General features: G+C 43.6%; 1 protein-coding gene across 2 annotated transcripts in view; it reads right to left on the bottom strand.

Moving 5' to 3' along the window:
* The window catches only part of PPM1A (protein phosphatase, Mg2+/Mn2+ dependent 1A), a 376,177-nt gene that overhangs the window by 45,976 nt on the left and 308,365 nt on the right, over nt 1-21,836 (bottom strand). For both annotated transcript variants that reach the window (XM_085626169.1, XM_085626170.1), the window contains one exon: nt 6,542-6,599. In XM_085626169.1, coding sequence (XP_085482295.1) covers nt 6,542-6,599 — 58 coding nt within the window. The remainder of the gene's footprint in view (nt 1-6,541; nt 6,600-21,836) is intronic.

Below are 21,836 nucleotides of genomic sequence, written 5' to 3'. Positions count from 1 at the left end.
ACGTGGCCTGGAGGGCTGCCTTTTCTCTGATGCGTTGCAAGGACGCTGCAACTTGTCGCACCTGGAACGCCGACGGTTCTTTGGCGCCGAGTGGTTCCGTGGAGGTAGGTGTGGACTTCTTCGGAGCCACAGGGTCATCGAGTCGAGGAGAGGTAGTAGCTGTCGACGGCGTCGATGATTGTACCGTAGTTGCTGCTTTCGAGGTGGATTGCGATGCAGCGGCCATTTTAACCTTGGTGGTCGGTGCCGATCGTTTCGGTGCCGGAGGCCGAGTCGCTTTTGCGGTACCGATGGCCTTTTTCTTTGGGACGGCGCCGACATCGGCTGCAGCAAGTTCGGCACCGAAGTCCCTTTTGGTGCGGTCGGAGCCGACGGTTTTGGCTGGCGTCGAAGGTGTGATGTTCCTCGAGCCGACCAGTGTTATTTTCACTTTCGGTTTCTGTGGAACCGGTGCGCCGATTGGTTTCGGTTTCGTGGAAGGGAAACCAGTCTTTTTGGGTAATAATGGCTCTCGCTGGATGTCCGAGGCCGGGCCAGAGGGCGGGGCCGGGGAACTGCGGGATTGATCTTGGGTAAGGCCCGAAGGCGATCCCTCGACCGGAGCCGTAGACTGACGCTCTGGGATATTCTCCATTTGGACGGGTAGGCCTTGCTCGTCACCAGAGCTACCTTTTCGGCCCCTAAGGCCTCATCGTAGTCTCCTACCTCATCGTCGGCTTCTTCCCTGTGAAAAAGCTCTTCACCGACGTCTTCCGATCGGGAACCGTGTTCGGAAGCGGGGCTGGAGGGTATGTTTTCCACGCTTTCAACATCTTCGTCCTCGGTGCTGAAGATGTTGGTCGGGGCCGGTGCCGCCTGCTGCGCTTCAAGTCTTGCGGCTCGCCGATTCCGGAGAGTCTTCTTGGATCGGAATCGGGCACAGGCCATACATTTCGATTCGTCGTGATCCGGTGAGAGGCATTTGTTGCACACCGGGTGGACGTCGATATGGGGATATTTGGCGTGGCAAACAGGACACCTCTTGAATGGGGTCCTCGATTCCATCGTCGATGTAGGGTCGATGGACGGATATAATGGATCCGAAAAAGTTATTAAAGTCGCTAAACTAGCTAGTAAGCTGTCGATACCGATCGGGAACAGTACCGACGAAAACTAAAGGCCTTTTGGCCTGAAACTAAAATTTCCTAACTTGAGTCAAGATAAGCACATCCGAACCCAATGGCGGAAAAAAACAATCTGAGGATGGAGAGGATGCCCATGCGCACTGTGGTCCAGCGGAGGAGTCACCTATCTCAGGATACTTCGAAGACTCTTCCAGGACAACAACGTGCAAACATCCGGACCCAACACTAGGCGGCGATCTATGCACAGATATGAATTCAGCAGCCCACATGCCTCGAACCAAGAGTCGTATAAGCAATCCAGCAGATGCTTTTGTAAGGTTCACAATGGAGAGCTTGTGAAAGTTGATGGTGTGAGAGCAGCAGGAATATTACGCAGTATTGGTAAATGTTTACAGGGCATAATCTGTTCAAAGCCAGTGACATCAGCATTCATAGCTAATTACCATTTCTGAAAAAGTTCATACACTAATTACTATGTTTTTGCTCCATGAAAAACATTAATGAAAATCTTTAAGTTAGTATTGACCTTGCTAATATTCAGCAAGGAGTTAAATTGACAGCTTGAGAGCATATTCACATCAAGCAAGACAATGTTCCATGTATCTTATTGTGTCTGGCAAATCAACAAGCAAATCGAGGTATTGGTTCCATTCAGCTGAAAACTATCTGGTGGCGACTGATGCCTGAAAGACAAAAAGTGCCTTTGTTAAACTCATAGGGAGTCTCAGGGAAACACATCTTTGATAATCTTCCAGAACTGAAGGCATCAAGAGGAATCTCTGGAATATCAGATGTGTAGAAGGGGGCAGTGGCAAAATTCCAGAAACAATACACAGAAGAACTAAGTGTATGTCTGCAAATTGAACTTTTTAAAGGAAAAACAAAAAACCACAAAACAGAGGAAGAATACACAGCCGAACTTCACATTTTAGCTGACAGTTTAGAGCATGGTGATCAAGTTGATATATTTATGTGTTTTGTTTGTTTTTACCTGCTAATCAAAAACAAAAATCAAGAGATTTTGGGCTGCCACAACCCAAAGTTAAGCAAAGTTATAGATTTAGCCAAGGAAACTGAGAGGTGCAATGCATAGGGTAAGGTTTTAGCAGCCAAACGGGCGATAGTAGTATAATGTGTGCCACTGTGACTGACTGTGTTGCAAATGAGACCTAAACAACAAAAAACTATTTCTCGTGATGAGGGGGTGAAAAAAAGTAGGGGAGAGGATGTGCATCTCTCTGTGATCAATGACTATGTGCCATTAAGGAAAGGAGACTCCCTACTCATTTTAGGGAATTTGCCATGAAATAGACTTTATCTCTCATAACATGAATGCTTTTCATTTCAAGATCTAGTAATATTTCCAGATATCCTTAGAGTTCATTGTGAAAGTTTCCTTCCAGATTGAAAAATGTATATATATTTGTTACTCATTGTTTTGCTGTTCCAGGGGGATGTGTTATGGTTGTACACAGCTCCTTTAATTGTGTATCAGCAGCTCATGCCAGGAATGTTGCAGTCTCAATGGTACTGACTTTCCACTGGACGTCAGTTGGAGACTGGAGGCTGTACTGGCAGGCTACACAGTTGGTGGTGCTCTTATCTACAATAAACTGAGTTTGCATAACTACCTGGCTCAGTGTTGTAACACAACACACAAAAGAAAATTAGCCATTTTTATATTGAGTATAGGAGTAACACCTGTAGTAACCATGTGAGTATGAGTATGGTAAATTAGGTCAATAAGATAGCTACTAGGGTGCCTAACACCTTGTGGTGACACTTGGTGCTGAAATGGAATACAAATCCGGAACAAAAGTCCAAGGACCATTGTGCATGGTCAGCATTGTGAATGTCTCCTTCGGAATTATAGTCCACTTATGGTCCCCAATTACCATTTTATCGGACGTTATTTTCAGGAAAAGTGTGGACAAAAAGCCTTAGTAAAGCCTTCTGGGAATGTGATATGCAAATATTCAAATTTCTCTTTGACAGTTTATAGAGTGTATGGGTGGAATAAATGAGCCTTACAGACAGTCTGAAGTGAGATGTTGGCACACCTTCTCAGCATTGGAAGCTAGAACTGTTATTGAGCAGAAGAAAAGAACAACAACAAAGATGCCAATATATAATGTAGGTCTCATGGTCACAGAGACCTTCAGAGGCTGTCACTAATTGCAAGCATTGTCTGCATGAAAATGGAACAACTGTTGCATTACAAAGTGAGCGCGGTCAGGGCAACAAATAGTATGAATAAAGTTGAGCATTGTGAGATGTTTAGTTTATGTTACAGTATAAAAATGATAAATGTTTTTTAAAACTGGCTAGAAGCATAAAGACAGACATATATTGACTTACACGGCAGGGACATTATGAGCTAGAATGCCCAGACAGAGATGGGAATAGTGTTAAAGTTTTTGTATTCAAGTCCGGTTACGTTCGGAGATCTTCCTGTGATGAAAGTATCAAGTACGGCACAAGGGAATGCAAATTTCACTGATTTGAGATTTGTGTATTATCTGGCATTCTTGTTAAAAGGATTGTCAGATCTCATTCATCATATCCTTTCAGTATCCAAATATTTAAATACTTCCTTTTTGTCTAGCTTGAGTCACAAATCATTTAAAACAAAAATAATGGATAATCTTTTTGGTGATGTAAATTTCAAGACGACATCCTTATTTTCGCTGGCATTTCCCAGGAACACAATGTTGTTTTGCAAACATTTTGAATGTTTTGACAATTTTGAAAGGAAGGGGCATGAAAGGAAAATGCAAGCTTTTGTCTGTAGATTATCAAGGCCATACAATTTCTTCAAAAGAGTATTCCAAAAAAGGATTTGCTCGATGTTATTAAGAATGTGCCTTCTCCTACGAACGATAATGCCCTCAGTTCATTTTCGTGTACAAGTGAATGCTAAGCAAGATTTGTGCATGGGTATGCTAACATTGTGAAACCATAATTAGCAATTCTCCAAACAAGGGAAACATTTGAATTGGGTGATGAATGTTGGCATTTGTGAAGCTTTATGATCTAATAGCCAGTGCACCAGCCATAAAATAATTTGTCAGTGGTGTAAAATGTGCTGTGACCTATGAGCCCAGTTCCATTGGATTAAGTGGTGTGTTGTGCCAATGGGTCAACAACAAAGAACACGTAGTTGCGCTCATTTCTAGATCATTACATGGCTCTGAGAGACACTACGAAACAACTGAGAGTGAATCTGTGTGTGTGGATGGGTGTTCGAGAAATTTACAACCTAAACCTGAACGGGGTGGACATATTTTGATTTGTACTTAGATCACAAACCACTGGTATACATGGAAAGTAATGGTATTAGCAAGGCTTAGCCAAGACTAGTAAGACTTATTTCTAAACAACAGAAGTGCACTTTTACTAATAGGCATGTGTCAGGAGGCTTGCAGTTGACCTGGGGGAGATGTTATGACTTAAGTTTGTTTATAATATGAATGTACCGAACAGTGGCTAAGTTATTGAACTGGCTGTCCTCAGTATGCTTGATTCTCTGCTTAAATAACCCAGGGGGACATAGCAGACCCCCAATGAGCTTTCCTTTAAGACTTCTTTTGAGGTTTTTCTTCCATTGGTTTTATCTAGGCTTTGTGGTTTCCATTTGACGACGTATTAAATTTTATTTATTGCTACGAATTGAATGATTTTCCATAATGTTTTCAAATTATATATACTGTTCTGCTTTGTGCACTTTTATGGTTCAAATGAGCCGAAATGATTTATGAGACTAAGTTATTGGTGCGATCGGTGCAGCTGGTAGCTGGGCAGTGCAACATACAAGACATTGTGTGTGAAGAGTGGACTGATGGTTGTCTTAAAGATCCTGCTTCAACTGAGGTAATAGTACATAAACAAATATTTGAATAAGGAATTAAAGTGTTAAGCAAAGAGTGCTTCGAAACTCATCTTTGAAGAAGAGTTAGGGCCAGATTAGGAGTTTGGCAGTCTTCCTGCGGTCCACCACGCCAGTACCCAGCTGGAAGACCGCCAAACCCGTAGTCAGACCACCTGCTGGATAAGAGTTTAATCCTGGCGAGGGAGGTCAGTGCTGCAGTGGTCCCATGGCGGTGCCTTTATACGGCTCAAAGGAGAGCCTTAGAAAGGCACCGAGTAGGGACCACCGCAGCACGTTCCTGCACAGGAAGAAATGCACCATGACGTGCATTTCTTCCCATGCAGGAAATGGGCGCAGAAATACAGGGGGCACACCATGTGACCCCTGCATGCACTCCCATGCACATAGGCAAAAGGGGGCCCTGTAAGGGCCCCCTGAGTTGCCTCACCCTCAACCTTTTCATGGCGGGCTCACCACAGCAGCACCAGCATATTGCAGCCTCTGAACGCTGTGCCACTGTCGTGGGATCAAGGATACCCGGCGGTAGCAGAGGTCCAGTGGCAGTCCAACCACCAAAATTATAAAACGGCAGGTGGATAGCCAGTCTTGCGGACACCGCAACTATGGCGGTCTAATGGACCACTGTAGTCAGAATCAGGCCCTTAGTTTTAAACATTTGTTTTTGTGCCCCACACTACCTACGTGAAAGATTAATTGCCATAGCACATTCTGGGCTTTCCAGCATTTGTCATACACGGATTGTTAAGCATATTGTATTCGTAGTCGGGAAGATAGGTTAATCTTCCACAAGTACTTTTACAGTCTAACAAACACTGGAAAGGTATCAAAAAGCTCGGCACACATTGAGGTTACCAGAAAAGCTTTAGGATAAAGTTGCTATAGAGTTTTCTGGACCATATATTACAATTCTTGGACACGAGGCATCTTTTTTGTAGTATGTAAAACTGATCTATTAGAAATGTGTTGCAGCTAGAAACCAGTTTTGTAGTTCTTGCCAAAATGCAATGCACTGAAAGGTCTAGCTGTTTGTTTTCAGGCAGTAAGACTCATTTCATAGCTAAGAAAATGCGAAGGTATTTGGGCTACCATGGTGTTAAACAATGGAATATTGTTAAATAGTTCTTCTTCTAGAGGACTAGTAGGGAGTTCAAATGCATTTTTAAAAGAGGGAATTCAGGCAACCATTGTTGTTGGTTACACATCTGCAGGCTTATTCAGGCTCTCAACCATTGTGATGTACAAGGTCAACGATATAAAGAACATTTCAGATGCTCACGCAAAACAAATTATACTAAAAGCAATAGTCACACAACAGGGCATTTCTTTGGTTTAAATGTTCTCTCAAAATGTTTAATTTCTACTAGCAAGTCCAAGCCAGTAGGTACTTTTACCAATAGGTACTGTGACACTCTTACAATCAGCTTTTTAGGACTTGTTCCATTTGATCACATCCATATTTTAATTTAGTTTGGAATAAGAGAAGCAATGCATAACAGATAACAAAAAGAATAAAAAATTCAATACTTACTGTGTCGTCATTTCTATAAGGATTAAGTCTGTTGTAAACTGCTTCAATCACACTTCGTCTAAATTAAACAAGAAACAAAGTTAAACAATGTATTCCAGCGTGTTACGCTCATCACAAAACAAAGATGTTATATGTCAACTTTAAGAAAAAACAGTCAAGCCAATTATTCGTTCATGTTAGTGCTCCACAATGCGAATTGCAAGGGCAGAATTTTTTAGTCCTAGCCTGCAAAACATTCCACAGTGTCAGTTTGCGTTACTTTAGATGCAATATCCATCCCACTGGAAAACAAGCATTCACAAAGCTAATAGTATGGCTGTGGCAAAACTTTTTTTTATTCATTACTGGAAACCTATGCAGTAAATCGTAAAAGTAATACAAAAATAAAAAATGTTCCTCATCTAAAAGTGGCATTCATATGCTTGCAAAAAGTAAAAAAGATGCTTCTCAAAACAAAATGAAAAAGTAATACATTCAGAAATAAAAGTAGCTGGCCTGCAAGCACTGACACTGGATTGGACTACTTTTTAGGTGAATGTGCACATGTGCAAAAGAAATGCTATATGCCATCAATCACTGAAGACAGCTAATAGCTTAAGTGGGCTGACGGATTGTCTCATTTTGTATAGTATGGTGAACTTAAGAAAAACGTAAATGACAAACAGACCAATGGATGAAGTGAGCTACCAAAAGACCATCTATGTACGCATTTACGTATGCATTTGTATTATCAACTTTTTTTTTAAAATAAAAGGCTGGCAAGAGGGCTAACGCTGAAGCTAGGCCAAACCTAATTAAAGTTGGATACAAACACATTTTCTTCGGAAGTTTAGCTACTTGCTTTTTTTCTAAACGGAAAAGCCAAACTTTAATATTTGTGTAACTGGGTAGTATCAGGATGTACAGTGGGTAGGACAAGGGTGGAATACAGGTTCATAGGGGTGTTTCTTGTTCAAATAAACAGATTCTTTCTAGTTTGGCGCCCCAATGCAGCATAAATAAGAGCAGTGAACCTAGATGCAGCACCGACATCAGAGAAAGTTGAGGCGCTAGAACAAGGAAGAGGAGCAGAGTGTGGTCAATAAGAAACATGGATCTGAAGATAAGTAATGGGAAAAAAAGGCGGGTCAGGAGAAAAAGTGGACTGGAGGAGGGTGGATATACAGATTGGAAAAACAGTTGAATGACACTGTTATAGCTTCTTCAATTTGTAAAGGCATGGCAAGGTGAAGAGAGTAATCAGAGGCATCCTTTACTGTTTGAATTAATGATCAAGATCTCAATTTATGGCATTCTCTAAGAATCAGGCTAGCATCATAGAGACAGATTTTCACAGGACTGCAGAGAACTGGACATGCATATAGGCAGTTCTAATAAGATTGTTTTTTTGGGGCTTCTATCACCTTCCGCTCCTGGTAAAAATGTCATTGTCTCTTGAGCCCCATTTAAATTAATTTCAGAAAACACTTCACATGATGCTCCAAGGAACTAAATAGCTAAATGTTTACTTTTTTTTTTTGTCCTTATTAATTTTTGGCCTTATAACAACATCATACATCAACTTAATCGGATGGTTCATTCATGCGCATCTTCCGTAATTTGTAAAAATCTTATTCAAAGTCTGGCGAAACCAGCAATATTAGCTATCTCATTTCATCACGTTTATAATGGAGTTGAGACTCAATGACAGCACTGCTCCCAAGTCACTTTTCGTCCCATGTAGTTCAGTGGGTTAAAGCTGGAAATCAGTTGCTTTCGCATTTCCACACGACTCTAGTAAGTATCCCCCCTTAGAGGATCCCATATGTCCCGGGGGCGGGAGGAAGGTGGTAGGAGCTCAGCATAGAGGAGTGATTGCTCTTGGCAGTATATTAAATCTTGTAAAGCAAACACAAATCTTGTAGCCATTCCTTAAACTTAGGGGCTCGCCCCCTCCCCCTTCTGCAGTCCACCCTTCGTTTAGCCAAGAATAGCCCCAGGGAGACATACTTTCGGGTCAATAGCGTAAGCTTTTCGGTATATCCCAAAAATGCTTTAAGTGGGGTTGCAGGAATTATAGATCCTGTCACCTGCTCCAGTGCTTTGAAATTCTTTACCCAGTATGCTTTGACCAGCTCCCATTCCCACACCAAGTGTAGGATGTCCGCCCCCCCAAATCTGTTGCATTTGTCACCATTGCACAAGTGAAAGCGATGGAGTCGAGCAGGGTTCCAGTATAGCCTATGCAAGAATTTAAAACGGATGATTCACGGCCTACTACTTGCCGATATCTGTCCCATTTGTTGGCAGCAGTATCACCATTGTCCATCTTCGAGTGGCGTAGGCAGCTCCCGAACCCAATTCAGGCGCAAGCCTCAATCTATCACATTGCTCTCAGCCTGAGTAGTATGGTAAAGTAGCGAGATCAGATGTGCAGGGTTATCGCTTTGGAGTAACTTATGTAAGGGAAGCAGCGCGGAAGGTTCACTGGGAAAGTCTGGGATGGCTTTCCTAACATCTTGTCTCAGCCTCACATATAGAAACCGCTCCATCGTGGTAGGCTGAGCTCCCCGAAAGAACGCCCCCTCATCTCGGAATAGGCCCTCCTCATACAGGTCTCCCCATTCCTTCATCTCAACTCTCTGAAGCATCCGGCGACACCCAGCTTCGCGCATCACCGGAAGGTCTGGGTGCCAAGAAATGGGCGACAATGGGGAGTACAGCATGGGCGCCTGCAATTGTTTAGCTATTCCCCACCAAGCTGTAAAGGTACAAGCAACTGTTGATTGGTCTGCCTCTCTGGGGTGAGAAGGTGCCCCGATGAAAGCAGACATCGGGACCGGGTCCATGTAGTCCTGTTCAATGGCCAAGTGGAGCATAAATGGTGGGGTTCTAAACCAATACGTTGCAAAATGCGTCTAGGCGCATAAGAAATAAAGTTCCATATCCAGAGCCTCAAATCCGCCCCTAGAGAAGTGCTGGGTCATCGCTTCCCAGGACAGTCTAGGTTGTTTACCACCACCGGTGAAGCGAATCAGCTGGGTTTTTAGAGTTCTGAAAAAATGTCTGCCCAGGTTATAAGGGATGTTAATAAAGAGATAAAGAAATCTTGGCAGTATTACCATTTTAATTAATGAGATGCGGCCTGCCAAAGAGATAAGCATGGAGATCCATCTCATCATGGAGTGTCAGTGCGTCCCTCGCTCTTCCATAATTTGCGCGTATCATTTCCGTTTTATCTCTTCTATTATCCCCAGATATTTAACCTCCGAGTCATACCAGGTCAGTGGGTAGTCTGTGGCATGTCTCTGGCTCTTTGCGGTAAGAGGGAAGATCTGGGATTTCTCCCAGTTGATCTGTATTCCGGAGCATGTGCCGAATTTAATGAACTCTCTTAGGAGCGGATTGAGACTGGATTCAGGGTCCCAAAGGTATAGTGTGATGTCGCCTGCGTAGAAGGAAATTAATAAATGGCGCGCGGGATAGTGGAGTGTGTATTCCCGATGGTGCTGCTAAAGTTTGACTGCTAGCGGTTCCACATCTAGGGAGAACAAGAGAGGGGGCAATGAGCATCCCTGTCTAGTGCCACGCGTGATATTAAAGAGAGGAGAGAGTGCCCCGTTAATCGATACTTGCCCCTGTGGCTGGCTGTACAGCAATTTAATCCAGGCTGGAAAACTGGGTGGGAATCCCATTCGACGCAAGACGTCCAGGAGATAGCCCCATTCTAGGGACTCAAACGCCTTAGTGGCGTGAATCCCCACTGCTGAGAGGTCGGGTCAATGTCTTGTATTACCGCAAAAGGGTTAGAAGGTTATGCGACGTGGAGTGCCCGGGGATGAAACCTGATTGGTTGGGTAGGACCAAGGAAACCATAAGTAAACTCAACCAGTTAGCGAGCATCATAGCTAGTATTTTCACGTTGCAGTTTATCATGGAAAGAGGCCTATAGGACTTGCATCTGTCTCCCAGTTTCAATATTGAAATGATTAGGGCTTCCCGCATAGAGAAGAGTGCCAGATTCTTGGGCCTCTTCATAAAGGCCTTTCAGAATAGGGACTATGCAATCTACATATGTTATATAGAAGTCAGCCGGGAGGCCGGCCGGGCCCAGGGCTCGTCCAGTGCTCGTCCCGAGCTAAGATGCACAATAGCTGCCCTGACCTCATCCTCTTCCATATCATCAAATAAGAACTCTCTTTGGGAGTCTCCCAGCTACCCCAGCGCCATGTTCCCCATATATTGGTTGAGATCTGGGGGTCCCTCCCACCTTGCAGTATATAATGTTGTGTAGAAGCTGTGAAATGCTTGTAGTATGTCTGGTGTGTCTCTATATACCTTCTCATCCGTGGTGGTGATCTCTATGACGGTGTTAGAGAATCTAGATTTGCCGAGTAGTTCAGCGGGTGCTCTCCCAGGTCACTCTCCCTGCCAATATCTGCGAGCCTGACAATATTTCCCTCGGAACAGACATTTGCATTCTGCAGTTTCTTGATATTCGGACAGTGTGTGTCTAAGCGTTGCGTCTCCGTTAGGAGCCTCTCCTAGCTCCCTTTCTATCCGCTTGATGTCTGTCTCCAGGTTATGAAGGGTGGTGTGAATGTCTTAGTATACCTCTTCCCTTTGCTATGCAGTCCTCGCATTGTGACCTTAAAGGTCTCCCATACTGTTGCCCGCAGTGACACAGACCCATTATTGCGTTGGAAGAAGTCTTGTATCTCCCGCCCCAACTCGTTTCTAAACAAGACATCCAGAAGAGCAGGGGGGGGGGGGGGGGGGGGGGGGGGGGAGAGAGAGGGGGAAGCCGAATGGGGAGAAGGAGCGTCAGGAGGCACCAATTTCATCACAACAGGAGAGTGGTCTGAATAGGTTCGCGCCAAATGGAGGGTCTCTCTCAGCCATGGACCCAGCCCTACAGAGATCAGCCAGTAGTCAAGTCTTGACCACGATGAGTGAACCGCAGAGTGGCACGTCCCCTCAGCGCTTGAGTGATGTAGCGTTTTCCAGGCATCTAGCAAGTGGTATCACTCTACAATATTCCTGACCTGGCGTTGGTATAGTGGTGGGACTGCCGGTGTGATCTATCCTGCTGCGGGTCAATAATAATGTTTAGATCGCCTCCCCATATGATGTGTGTAGAGCCTTTATTAGTGACCTTCCCCCATAGGTTGTTGAAAAATTCCAGGTCATCACTGTTGTGTCCGTAGGAGTGTTATGGATTGTGATGCTAGCCTACCCCCTATGATATTGTATTGTCCACGAGTGTCCGGCATGGATCCCATCGCCACATAAGGAATGCCCTTCTTAATAAGTGTCGCTGTGCCCCTGAAGTAGGTGGCATATACTGCAAAGCTGCTGTGAGCTGCCCAGGGATAAGCAAAAGTGATCTGGAGTAAGGGATTCATGTGCGTCTCCTGGAGTATAGCGATGTGTATGTTGTGTCTGACAATAAGCCAGGATGTGCCTGCTCTTACGGGGATTACCCAGGCCTCAGACGTTCCACCGTAGGAAGTTATATTCTCGTCGAGGTTGTACATCATCTATAGATAGCTGTCTGTGCTAGAACTTGGGCAGTCGATGTATAGGTCCGCGAATACTGCCAATCAATCAATCAATCAATCAGGGGTTTATAAAGTGCGCTACTCACCTGTGAGGGACTCAAGGCGCTGGGGGCAGGCTGGGGGGGGAGGGGGGTGCAGCTCGGGTCATTCGAAGAGCCATGTCTTGAGGCTCTTCCTGAATGTGCCAGATCATATCAAGCATTTCGTAGCAACATGAAAAACAGTCAAATTTCCCCTCCCTACCCTCACCCACAGCCCAAACCTACAGAAGACATTATCCCAGTCGAGTCTTCTAATATGGAAAATGACCATTTCTTAATAGTGGGCCTCTCAGCCTCCACAGCCCACTTTGTTAGTCAAGCCCACTATTGTGCAGTCCAGATCAATCTATGTGAAATCAGCTGCGAGCCCTTAACCCAGTTCAGACATAGGTGAGGGAGACCGGGAGGCAGCCTGAATCATCGTCACTGGGGGTGTTCCACGAGATACCTTAAAGAAATCTGTCACCAGCTGCGAGGTGGTGAAGAAATACTGCCTTCCCTTGGTTGTGACTCTTAAGCGTGCAGGGTACAACATAGCATACGCAATGTTCGCCTGCTGCAGCTTCTTTTTAACCAGTAGAATTTTTGTGCGAGCCTCCTGAACTGTCAAGGTAAAATCTGGATAAATGAACAGGGTCAATCCCTCAAAAGTGAGCTGGCTTTGCTCTCTGGCCAGGCGGAGCGCAGTATCCCGGTCGTTTAGTAGCCAGGCAATAATAGGCCTCGGGGCCACCCAGGGGCCCGCCACGCCGCCAGCACCCTGTGTGCTCTTTCTACCACAAGTTGTGTCGAGAATGGTCAGACTCCAAAGACAGTAGTGAGCAGCCGCTCCACGTAGTCTTCCATCCTCCCAGTGTTTGTGGATTCGGATACGCCAATGATACGAATGTTATTGCAGAGTGACACCACCTTTAGATCTTTGTTTTTGGCCGCGATCACTTTCCGCAGGCGTTCCATATTCAGCAGCTTTTTCCGGCTGCCCTCCGATGTGTCCTCCAGCGCCGATATCCTTTGCTCAGCCTCTTCAAACCGCCAGTCGTGTGTTTCAATTTTTGGGCCATCGCATCTATGCGGTTACACATTGAGTTCATTTTCATTTCAAAGGACGAGAGGCAAGACTGCACTGTAATGAGCAATGTTTTGAGATCATCCGCCGGAGATTGACTACATTCGTTTGAACCACTCTGCATAGCTAAGTCAGTGACGCTATTTTGCATGCGGGGACGTTTTCGGGCATCAAACTGTAGCTTAGCTGGTCTTCCTTCGGTCCTGCCCATATCCATTTAGTAGTGACCTTGGTAATCTGAAGTGGCACCTTGTGTGTTGGCGTTGAACTCAAGGCAGTTTAGCGTAGTCTATCCTAAGTGCTTTCTGGGATCGAAGAGAGGTAGGTTTTGCTGCTATTGCGCTGCTGTCGACTACCTTCTTCCCCTTTTCCGAGATGGTCTGCATCTGCCCGCTTTCTAGGGCCAGCCAACGCGCAGTAGCTCACGTCCTGTTAGGTTGCCAGACGCCTTATATGTTTTGAGTGAAGCAGGTAATGTCACCAGATCTAAGATCTTTCCCTGACCGCTAAGGGTGAAGTCATCGGGTAATTAAGCTTCAAAAGGGCAGCGATCCCAGATCAAAATCGTTTTGATGTCGAATGTTAGTATAGTAAGCAGGTCAGTTCATGGCTTCCATTTCCATTTATAAACTGTTCTATTTAGTGCCTTTTTCACCACCAGGGATTGAGCAGCAGTGCAATGCAGGCCGCCTGACCACTGACCCGGCTCGTCCTCCCTGTGCAGGCAGATTCCCTCACCTTTGTGCGGAGCAGCAGGGAATCAGGAGGAGTCTCCTCCCTCAGGCACCAGTGGTCGCACAGGCTGGGTACAACCCCCGTGACCGCCCAGCAGAAAGGGGCGTCCCTCTCAATCTCACCCTGTCTTTTTAGGTCTCGCCCGAACCAGTGCTGGTCTGGCGAGACTTTGTGAGGGCTCAAAAAAGTGCTACCACTGTAGCCTAGAGCTACAGTGCATATGCGCGGGCGCCTCTCTTTCGCGCCCGCACGGCCGCTTTGATGTTCTCTGGGAGCCAGTTTTTTTTCCTGTTTATTACTTCTATGTAGTAATGGTGGCACCCGTGCGCCGCCATTACTACAGAGCAGTAATAAACAGAAACAAGCATTGGCATAGCCAATAGGTCTCGCTTTTGGGACCTTATAAGTATTTAGTTATGCAACTGTTGCATGGCTAAACACTTATAAAGTCCCAAAAGCGAGACCTATTGGCTATGCCAATACTGGTTTCCTCTAACCTTCGGTTCACTGCCACCACCTGAGTCGTCGCCCCTCAGGCGTCTGGCTGTCTGCTCGCGGCCCCTGCCTCGGCGTTGGCGCCGGTTTGCCCTCCTACTGGCAGCCGTCACTCTCCAGGTGCTAGAGGTGCACGGCAAAGACAGCGGCAATAGTTCTCCTCACTCTAGGCAGCAGCGATCAGGAGTCGTTTCAGGGGCAGCAGTGAGAGAGGTCTCCAGAAACAGCAATCATGGTATCCGCTGCATCGAGCGCCGTAGTCAGTGCGTTCCTCTTCTCAAGCGACTGCCATTTTGTCTATTAATTAGTCGCAGCGCGGCCTCAGGGATTCTTCTCCATTATATCGCTGCCATCAGGGACTTAGGAGTCTCTCGGGATCACCGCTGATTGTACGGTCCATTGCGCCGTAGATTAGGCGATCGATGCTGTCCATTGGGACAGGATTATTGCTGATGTGTGTCCCGGGTCGCAGGAGCCTCCCACCAGTTATGTGTGCGTGTGCCCTCTAGCGCCCCCGCTAAATGTTTACTTTAGTTCACCTTGTTATAGAACGCTCAGAACCCAAGATACAATCTGAGATCGCTGGAAAGGGGAAGGAATGCTGTGCAACATCGCTTCATAGGTAATGTCAAGGGCACACTTTAAAGAACATCCAAGAGGTGGACATTATGAATGTCAATGAAGGCAGAGAAGCTTTGAAGAGTTCCTGTTCAATACAAATGCTAGACAGAGCGGCAAGAAGGTTTAGTTTGAGCATGAAGAGAGACGAGCAAAAGATTAACAGAGGTACGTTGAGTCCAAGCCACTGAAGAATCAGAAACTATGCTTTTTTCTTTTTTTAAGGCCTATTAAAAACTTGAAGCCCCGTACCTGGAACGTTAAAAGCCACACCCTAGTACACTCCCTTTATTCTGTAAACAATGCAGAGTAGCAGACCTAGAGGCAGTTGCAAGGCACAATTCTGAAAAGAAGCCACTTTTATGAACTAATGTGGTCGTCCAGCGGGGCAACACCACCTATTTTTTCGTGACTGTTGCCAGTTTAATAGCAGAATGCTAAGGGTACGAGACAAGAGTCACTATTGAGCATCAGACAATTTTATGGGCAAGGTTCAATCTGGTACTGAGCCACTGAGTTTAAATATAAACTATCCCCACAGAATTCTATCAGTTGATCGAGACCATATGTTACCGTTCGCACCATATATTGTTATTTATTTCAACCTACTGGATACCAAAGTATGTTCCCAGTTTTCACAAAAAGATGAGTGCACGGGGGGCATCGGAGCTGAATCAGTAAGAAACATTTAAGGTACAAATTGAGTTTAAAATGTGCCTATTGTGTGTTTTCGCTTATGGTGCCAGGGCGGAGATTGTTATTATGCATTTTAATTTTCTCTTTATTTTTTAATTTACATTTTTAACCTTAACGTTTGTTTCCAATCACAGACCTCTGGTGTTACTGTCCCAGCCACATGTGTACATCAGTGACAGGTTTGGGGGTTTATTGAGGACCGCTACTCCTTTAACCGCTTTGGTTTACTGAGACTGTAGCTCTGTCAACAAACGGTGCTCAACTAATGCATCAACCAACAGGACTTGTACATATCCTGTATTTAATTAAAATAATATGTTATACTATGTTCTTGGGGAAGGGAAAACGGTAATGCTATATACTAACAATGGTGGTCATGAATAGGGGTAACTCCCAGAACTAAGAGACTTGTGGTTATTGGCCGAATAGCACAATTCTAGCGTGGGCAGTTTGGAAAAACAATAGGCTAACTTGTGTTATTGTACTAATTTTAAAATTCGAATCAAACATGCATGCTTCAATTCTGGCACTGCAAATATTTGGCCACAGACTTTCTAAGGTGTGAGAGGGGGTGGGTCAAATCCGTATACATAGTGGGCCTTCCTTTTGACACCTGGTCTGGTTAGCTGTAGCATGGTATGGCCATACTTTATTGTGCCACAGATTGAACAGGGACATGGCCGCACCCATATAATGAGTTTCAATTGCTTCTCCCTGGTGTGGGGTCATTGGTGAGTCAGTACTTTGTAAGGAAGCCCTATACTGTGCAGAAAAAGTCAGGGTGGGCCTTTCTCTCCGGGATGACAGGTGGTTATCATTTTTAAAACAACTTCTCTTTGCCGAAAGCTTCCTAAATATTGGTCGTCAGTTTCCTAACTAAAGAAGTTACTGGTCTTAGATTATTTAGGTCCTTGACATGTTGAACACTCTGGAATCCCGTTTCTGTGCTTCTGCCATCTCAATTTTAGCTTGATGACTGTTAAGAATTGGTGATCTTTGGACTCTAGCAGGCGAGTAATATGGTGAACTGTCCTGTAAGCACCAGGGACCTTTGTTCCAGTAAAATAATTTGATTGCTTTTTGTTTTATTCTGAAAGATATGCAATCATATAAACATACTATTGCAATAAAAAAAACATGCTATTTACGAAGGTAGATAATTGAACATTACTCCATGGCGTTTCACCTTAGGTAGTGCGAGTTTTACAAGAATATCACAGCTTGAGACACTCAGATGTCTTATCTAATTCCATCGCAAACCTCAAATGTATCCATTTACCATTGTTAGGGCCTACAGTACCTTAAGTCTAGAATTTTTATCCAAGACTCCACCTGGAGGTAATAGGTTGTTCTGAAGGCAGATGTGTGGTTGGGCTGCTTAGGCTTAGTGTCAGCCCAGGGTTGTTACAGTCTGGCTCAGTTTCTTTTTTCCAGAAGGTCAGTGTGAAACTAAGCTCCAGGTCAAAAATGATTTGAAGATTTTTCGCCTTTCTTGTGTAGGTGCCGACTGCAATATAAACTAGCAGCCAAGGTGATAGATAGGTCTTTCTTGGGGCCCACTACTAATTAGATCTCAGTTTTGTTGACATTTAAAAAGCGGTAGTTGTAATTCATTCAGAAGTATAAATGTTCCAGAAACTGCTATGCAAAACTGGTGCATGGATTTTGCAGGAGGATGTAAAATGGCATCTGCAGGTATCTAGAACTGAAGCTTATGAAAATATTTCACAAGGTAGAGAACACAAATAAATGCTCAACAGTATGCTACAGTAGGCAGTGTTATGTGCCACATGGGAACTTACAACTGCTCGCCTCAGGTAACCGGCTGCTTATTTATTGGCTGAAAGACTGGATCTCTTTCAAATCAGAGTCCAAGATTCCACACACGTATTCAATCTTTCAGTCAGAATATCTTGTTAGACAGTCGCCTCAGTGCAAGAGCAGAGAGGGAGTATCAAAGCTGACTGACCATCTTCATCAAGCACAATAAGTTCCTCTCAAAAGTACGCCAATGCATTTTTGGTTCCTTTTGTCAGTCAGAGATCTTCAAAGTGGCTGGTCCTTTCCACAGTTGCTTAGCTACCTTTTTTTTTTTTTAAATGTTGGTCAGGTACAGGATGTTTGAGAATGGTGTGTAAATAATGTTTTGTATTTGGGGATTCGTTTTTTTTTAATAGAGCGATTTATGGCATATTTATATTATCCTGGCAGCTAATGATTGAGCCATTCAATAACTCTGTGATCTCTTGGACAAAAGTGGTTAAGAACTCTGATGCAAGTTGCTGTGGAAGGTTTGAATGATAACTGGAGGGCCTCATGTTATGGGTACGTCAAGAAATGTTTGCAATGCTGTGGACTGTCCCAAACGCGGTGAACTTGCTTCTATGTTTATTTTATAGGTAATTTCATTGTTTTCTGGAGATATAAACATCACAAAAACTGATAGTGGAAGCTATATACAAAAAAGAAATATTTAAATCCAAACATGGTTTTGTTAAATCAGATATTAAACTTTAATATCCTGCTTTGTAAAATAAAACTGCTTCAGTGGAGCGCAATGGTTCAGAAATTCAAATAAACTATGAAGTCCAGTCGCACATAAAAAGCGTAATTCATTTGTATAATTCTGTGAAGAAACTACAATAACTATAAGCCACAAAGCCAATTACAAATCACAGGGACAAAAGTAAAATACTAGTTTCACTAACATTGTGCCACCAAGCTAAACAAAATGGATTAGAGTTAATTAACAGATGATGATTTTAGTGTAGCTGGACCAAGATCAGAGGATTCCATTACTCAAACTATGAGAGGACATCGAAAAGTGGTTGAGTAGAACATAAACATCTGTTATTCTCATCAGGGGAAGGCTGCCATTTAATGAATACACGCAGAGATGAACCTACCAGAGCACTTTATTAAAAGATTTTTACTATAAAGAGGGCATGTGAAAAGTAAGATATATAATGTGGAACAAAAGGGAACACTCGCCTCAAATTACCTCACTAAAGCATCATTCAGTAGAACTGATTTTTTAAGACCTGGTGGTTCACCTAACTCAAAGTCGGCAGAGAATCCACTGGATAAACAATTCTGAGGTAGTGTGTTAAGGGAAATTTTCAACATGCAACCCATCCTTTTTTCTCCACATAAACATTTTTTCCATGTGAAGAAACCCCCTTCAACTCCTAAAAAGATGGCATGCAAAATGTGTTAAGAATCAACACAATAGTGACATTGTATAAATTTTTTAAAGAAAGTAGCATTATTTTGTAAGATACACATGCACTGATTCCAGTAATGTTCCTATACCCACATGTTATTCCATTGTTTTAATTTTCCTTTAAAAATTAAACTCAATTGGATCATAAGATGGATGCGAAGGACCATTATAGGTACCAGCTACGTAAAGCAGGCACAGAATCATAGTAGTCAAACTCATATGTTCGCCACCACAAAAGTGTCATTGGCAGCTTTAGCCAAAACTTGTACATATGTGTAAGGCAATTAATAGGCATAACTAACTATATAAAAGAATACATTTAAGATCTAAATAGTACAATCCTCAGCACGGTAATTCTTTACCTTTGAAAACGTATCAGTCCTACTCTCATACACCACAATAAATAAGCTGGGAACAATAATAAAGGGGTGCTCCATTAAGGTCAGAAAAGCCTACTACTCTTCTGTCCTTAATTCACTCCAAATACAATATCTTGTAGAGAGCAATGCCCTTTCAGTATTTTTCTACATTACAAGATATGACTCTGTATACTTCAATCATTCATGACACACAAAGAATAATATAAACAAACATTTTCATGAAAACTTATTGCACTTCTTTTAAAAATTGTTAAATTAGTTCTTATGAAAGGATATAATATAAATTTTGAACAGAATATCAAGAGAGACATGAAATCCAGCTCATGACGCTGTTATAAGAAAATCGAATGCCAAGCTTGGGATTTAATTTATCCTATATAGCTGGCATGAAATTCTAACTTAATCAAGTACTTTGCAATGCCACTCAGAGAGGCTTTTGTACTTTCAAATAGAAAACCAAAAACTAAAGGACAGGCATCCCACTGAAGTATCAGATAGCCGAGATTACATAATATTGTTCATATTTGTAGGTCATGGCTCATATTTTATCATACTCTAGACAAACGTTCTCAAGAGAATGTAGAAAGTACAAATGAGAAAGACCAATATACCAATGTACTGGTTATTTGTATATTAGGATAATAGGACAAGAAGAAAATCACAATATGGTAAAGTGTACAATGACAACAGGTTTACCATCTGTTGCGAATCGTCTGCAGCCTTCGATATGTTGCATGTTTTTCAAGTTTTTATGCAGCTGTTATTTGTGATACTTCTAAGACATTCCTATTTATAAATATTTTTTTTTTAAAGTACAACTGAAAGAACGAACATAAGGTAGTACCGAATCCCACCTCTGATCCTGAAAGACCTGTTGTTTACTTTAATCACTAGGTCGTCTTGAAATCACAAAGCTCATTCACTTGCCAGCTATAGTGTGCTAGCAGTTAGACTTTCTTTGGCCAATGAGCACCCAAAACGCTTGGCCCTCATCTTCATGGTGTATTCTCCCTGCTTGACTGATAGTGGTGTGTCTGTTTGGCAGGAGTCTAGAATGTAGCAAATTGGTATTTCGCCAATTGAGTGATGCTACCACCCGCCACCTCTGGTGTCGGCTTTGTCCTACCTTCTATCTGCTGTGCTTGAAGCCTGCCTTGGCTATTGACGTTTCCAGATTGGAGGATCACTAGTATGCATAAACGTCCCGGCAAATTTTTGGGGGTCTACATTATGTTAGAGACTCTCAGTCTAGGAAGGCCCCTCAGATTTTCTGACTTCCACCCGATTCCTTATACAGGAACTTATTGTACAACTGTCTGGCTCAGTTGAGAATAAATAAAAAGCTGGCTTAAACCAGTCTGAAAAAACCCACGAACCTGACCTTTTGACCAATAGTCTGACCATTCAGAACTTGAATCAAAAGTTTAGATCTCGACTGAAAAACAATAACTTATGACGCAACACCACAAGCCAGGACATGTGGGACTTTTGCCAATGCTCCTAAGATGCATGTCAGCAGTTTAAAAACCAACCTGAGAAATGTGGATATGAAACGGAAAGTGCAGCCTGACCTGCCTGCCTGGTGACCAGACTCCAGGAAAACCTGAAGACTGCTATGAACAAGCAGCCACTGATCCATCCTGGATACCCTGCCCATGCTCCCCACTATAGAAGTTAACTGTTCTGCAAGAGGGAAAGACAACTTGCCCTGGGATTAAGATCAATGGAACTCTGCATTAAACGGAGACTGCTTACCGAACTCAGCATCCTATCAGGGTCCCAATGCACCATAGCAGATTCTTATTCTGCTCTTAGCATATTTGGAGAAACATGTGCCTCATCTTCTTTCAGCTTGCATTAGTCTGAGGTCCAGCATTTTATGGTCCATCCCAGGATCCACTAGCACTGACTTTTCTCCCCATCTTTATAGAAAGTCATGGTACTTTTGTCCTTTATATATATATCAGAGTAAAAACTGCAAGCTGCTAGGCACCAACTAGCAAAGTATTGTTTGACAGCATGGTGCTGGGATAACAGCCCTTGAAGTTAACTAACAGATTTGCGGGACGTCTTGGGGACTGGAAAGTTTCCACACAGAACAGTCAATTCAGATATACTAATCTGCTATGTTTGGGGCTACAATGTCCTTCACAGACTCCTCGTTTCATGTGGGCTCTGGAACTCCCTTGCTACTGGCCAGGGACTGGTAGTGGTATGGGTGGTTTGCCTTTTCAGCTCCCAAGGAGAGCAAAGCAGCACTCTGGGAGCAGATGTAGGTGCCAGATCTCTGCCACACACACACACCGTTTTTCTGCATTACTCATGTTTGCCTGCAGGGATCTAATCATGCAGTGGGCAGGTCTAAGCATGGCTTGGAGAACACAGAGGACAGCATGAAGGAACAAGCATTTTCAATGCAATAGGTCTCGCATTTTTTTTTTTTTTTTAACTGCGACAACATTGCACACTCAGACGAGGTTTCCAATTAGGAAGGACACTGT

The sequence above is a fragment of the Triturus cristatus genome, chromosome 9 (assembly GCF_964204655.1).
Source record: "Triturus cristatus chromosome 9, aTriCri1.1, whole genome shotgun sequence".
Lineage (NCBI taxonomy): Eukaryota > Metazoa > Chordata > Amphibia > Caudata > Salamandridae > Triturus > Triturus cristatus.
Note: the sequence above shows the minus strand (reverse complement) of the source record. Positions and strands in the feature narration are given on the sequence as shown.